The sequence below is a fragment of the Lactuca saligna genome, chromosome 2 (assembly GCF_052625555.1).
Source record: "Lactuca saligna cultivar CGN05327 chromosome 2, ASM5262555v1, whole genome shotgun sequence".
Classification (NCBI taxonomy): Eukaryota; Viridiplantae; Streptophyta; class Magnoliopsida; order Asterales; family Asteraceae; genus Lactuca; species Lactuca saligna.
The window spans coordinates 41,006,035-41,010,539 of record NC_136418.1 but is presented as its reverse complement, the minus strand read 5'-3'; the positions used below and the strand labels follow the sequence as shown (position 1 = coordinate 41,010,539).

At 35.0% G+C, this 4,505-nt stretch overlaps 1 protein-coding gene across 1 annotated transcript; it reads left to right on the top strand.

Moving 5' to 3' along the window:
- The first annotated feature begins 3,925 nt into the window (after positions 1-3,925).
- LOC145029665 (putative mitochondrial protein AtMg00820) lies at positions 3,926-4,252 on the top strand. The gene has a single exon (XM_078978159.1). The coding sequence runs from the start codon at positions 3,926-3,928 to the stop codon at positions 4,250-4,252; it is 327 nt and encodes a 108-aa protein (XP_078834285.1).
- The last annotated feature ends 253 nt before the right edge of the window (positions 4,253-4,505 follow it).

The following is a 4,505-nucleotide window of genomic DNA, read 5'->3' as shown; positions in this document are numbered from 1 at the left end:
GTTTTACGTCAGAAACTCAAAATTCAAAAATTTTTGTCTAGTATGAAAATCCTTATTTTGTAGGACGTTTCGAAAATTTCTAGTTCTATTCGAAAATCCAAAATTTCGAACATAATAGCGATAAGGGTTTTCAAGTACAAGCAAGTATCGTTATTATGTAATATAAGTTTTTAATATATGGTCGTTGGTGAATATACTTACAACTTCAACTACTAAGTTAACATACCCCACAATACAAGATTCCTTAATACTATGTTTTTTATCTACTTCGAACCTTTTATTTGGCTTTATACAAAATACTTTAACATGAATAAATGCTCTCATGCTTTTCATGATGCAACCACACAACACGTTTTTGCCATTCTTTCCATGCAACTACTACTTTATCTTTCCAATGTGATCTATGCGCAGCTTTCAAATGTGATTTATCTCCCATTTTTATATCGACATCGTTTTTGATCAAATATTAAAAATTTAAGAGAAGTTAAATTTTGTAATAAAAATGTTTAATTACCCAAAAAAAAAAAGACATGACCACGCCCAAAACCAAAAAAATTCAATCAAACTGGGTCAAGAAAATTTAGTCCGGTGTAATCTGGTCTTAACATATGAATACTTTGATGAAGAAGAGAATCGGTTTTGTGGCAAGTAACAAGTTACCGGCTAAAACGATAGAGAATATCAAAACTACCAATCCAATTTTTAGAGAAATATCATTGTAAATGTTGCACCATGTAATTTTATGTAATTAGAACTAACATATGAGCAAAGAAACTTCATAATTTGTACTTTAATATATGTACGAGTATGTGCGGAGTGCATGCATGTATAAGATCAAATTAGAGGTCGGTTCGGCGACAAGTCGGGGTCTAGGGGCACCCCCCCCCCCCCCCGGCAGGGTTTGGGGCAGTGCCCCAAAAGGTCTCCAAATTTTAGATATGGGAACATAGTGGGAAAATCGAATTCTTGAGGGTGATTGTGGTAAAACTGGCGAAATTCCTCAGTTTTGGAAACCATTGATTTCCTCATTAAATTATGGATTTCCCTGACTTGCTTCTAAAGCAACTCATGATGTCCAACCCTAAGAGGCAAACCCTAAATCTCATTTATTATATAAATGGTTCTTCTCTTTGAGAAGAAATACGTAACTATTAGCTTTCTTTTCTTCAGTCGAACATTGAATCATTCTAGTAATTTGGCTTACGATTTCCGTGCCTAGATCTGTAAGTGTTCTCTTGGATTATCTTAGGCCGAATTTCTTGCAACCCAAGCATTGGGTAGAAATATTAGTTTGGAAAGTGGTCACACGATCAATATCCAGATCTCCGGCATAAACCCTAATTCCTCTAACAATCGAACTGATATTTCTTGTTTTTGGAGATGGGAGAATCAATCCACGGTATGACCATGAAGTTTGCAAAGCTAGAGAAGTTCGAAGGCGTCGATTTCAGGCGTTAGAAGAAGAAGATGCACTTCATGCTGACTATTATGAAAGCAACATACATGTTGACTACTCCAAGACCACCGGATGTTGATGAAGGTGTTGCTGAGACAATTCAAGAGATAAGGATGAGAATGAAGTGGGACAACGATGACTACATCTACAAAGGTCAAATTATGAACGGTATGTATGATGCTCTATTTGATATCCATAGCGAAACCTTGTATGTCGAGGAGTTATGGGACACCCTTGAATTGATACATCACTGAGGACGCTAGCAAGAAGTTTTTGGTCCGTGATTTTAATAATTTTAAGATGGACGATTCAAGGGTTGTCGCTGAACAATACAATGAACTCCTTGGGATATATGGTCTGTTTAAATTACACCATATGAATATGGATGAATCCATTGTTTTGTCAAACATCATTGACAAACTTCCTCCATCCTAGAAGGATTTCGAACATAACTTAAAACATCAAAAGGAGGAACTATCTTTGGTTCAACTTGCTAGTCATATTCATATTGAAGAATCTCTTCGTGTGAAAGAAAGTGACAAATCCGATAAACCCAAAGGGAAAGTTGAATCTGGACAGCCGTCGGTTCATATGATTGAAAACAAACCAAGAAATTCGAACCACAAAGGACATGGAAAACGAAAGCATGAACATGCCCAAAAAACTCTAACAAAAAGAAAAAGGATATGGGTTGTTGAAGGTGTAATCAAGTTAGGTATTGCAAGCGTGATTGTCATATGAACTTAGGCAAAAATAATGGTGAAACAATGGAGCCAATGGAAAGGTGAACGGGTCTTCGGGCCAAGTTAAAGGAGGTCAACTTTTGACTAACTTTGATAATTCTAATCAGAATTATGTTTATTATGTTTCACTTATTCCTGAATCATTCTATGTACAGGATGATGATGTTTTTTGGTGGATCGACTATGTGGCAACGAACCATGTATGTAAGGAATAACGAATGTTTGAAACATTAACTTTGTTTGAAGATATATCGGTGCTGAAAATGGGAGACAATTCTTTTATTCCTATTGGTGGTGTTGGTGTTGTGTTTCTTGAATTTACTTCTGGAAAGACAATTAGGTTTTTTTTAGTGTTTTGTTTGTTCCTAAGATTTTCAAGAATCTTCTTAGTTCTAGTTGTTTGAGTTTTGATGGTTTTAAACAAGTAATTGAGTCAAATAAGTTCATCTTATCTAAGGGTGAAATGTTTGTTGGCTTTGGATATTTAAATAATAGAATTTTTTTTTAATATTGTTGACAAATTATTACCTGTTCAAAATTCTGCATTTGTATCTTCTGCTTCTAATGTTGATAAATCTATGCTTTGGCATGTAATATTAGGTCATGTCAATTTTAGAAGCATGCATGAGATGTCAAAAGATGGATTAATTCCATCCTTTAATATGACTTTTGATAAATATAAACCATACATGCTTACAAAACTGACAAAACAGCCCTTTCCTAGTATCACTAGAAATTCAGCTGTTTTGGAACTTATACACGGTGACCAATGTGATTTTCACTCCACTCCTTTGGGAAATAAAAAGTATGTAGTCACCTTCATTGATTACTGCACCCGGTTTTGCCATGTGTATTTGTTACATTCTAAGGATGAAGCTTTAGACAAATTGAAAATATACAAAACCAAAGTGGAATTGCAATTGGCCAATCCGGTTAAATGTCTTAGGACTGATAGGGGAGGTGAATATATGGATCCCATATACTTCCAATCATTGGGTATCATTCATGAGACCACAGCACCTTACACACCCCAATAGAATGGTATTGTTGAACGCAAAAATCAAGTTTTAAAGGAAATGGTAAACTTGATGTTGTCATACTCAGGATTGAGTGATGGATTCTGGGGAGAGACCATGTTAACAGCCTAGTATTTATTAAATAGGGTTCCAAATAAAAGGAACAAAATAGTCCCATATTAACTTTGGTTCAACAAAAGGACGAATCTAAGTTATTTTCGGGTTTGGGGATGTTGGATAGTTGTAAAACTCCCCGAGCCAAAAAGAAATTTTTGGGAGAACGTGGAATTGATTGTATATTCATCGGATATGATGAACATTCCAAGGCATATAGGTTTTATGTAATAGAACCTAATGATTCGGTTTCAATTAACACTGTTATTGAATCACGGGATACAATTTTTAATGAGATTTGTTTTTCATCAATTCAATGTCCTAAGGATCTGACTTTTGGTACTAATAAATTGAAAGTTTCAGAAATTCAAGATAGTGGTGATGTGCAAGAACCACAAGACCTTCGTAGAAGCAAAAGAGGCCAAATTGCAAAAAAATTCGGATCCGACTTCCAACTGTATTTGGTGGAAGGTTCAATAAATAAAATTAATATTGAATACTATTGTTACTATAGTACTGAAGATGGTCCTAAGACATATCAAGAGTCCATATAGTCTCGCGATAGTACCTTTTGGAAGGAAACAATTGATGATGAAATGTCATCAAGTCTTGAGAACAACACATGGATGTTGTCTGATTTGCCTCCAAGTTCCAAACCACTTGGTTGCAAATGGATTTCCAAAAAGAAAATGAATGTTAATGGGACTATTGACAAATTCAAAGTGCGGTTATTCATTCAAGGTTTTATACAAAACCACGGTGTTGACTATTTTGATACGTATGCTCCGGTTGCACGTATTTCTACTATTAGATTGTTGATTGCCTTGGAAAGTATCCATAATCTGGTTATTCATCAAATGGATGTGAAAATAGCCTTTTTAAATGGTGAACTTGAGGAGGAAGTTTACATGAAAAACCCATAAGGTTTCATTATGCTCGTTAAAGAGCATATGATTTGTAAACTTGTCAAATCTTTGTATGGGATGAAACAAGCGCCTAAACAATGGCATCAAAAGTTTGATGAGGTTATTTTTTCTTCTAGTTTCAAGACAAACCAATGTGACAAATGTGTTTACAGTAGATTTGATGATGCTCCTAGAGCTGGAGTGATCATTTGCTTATATGTTGATGACATGCTGATTTTTGGTCCCGACCAAAATCAAGTAGATGAAATAA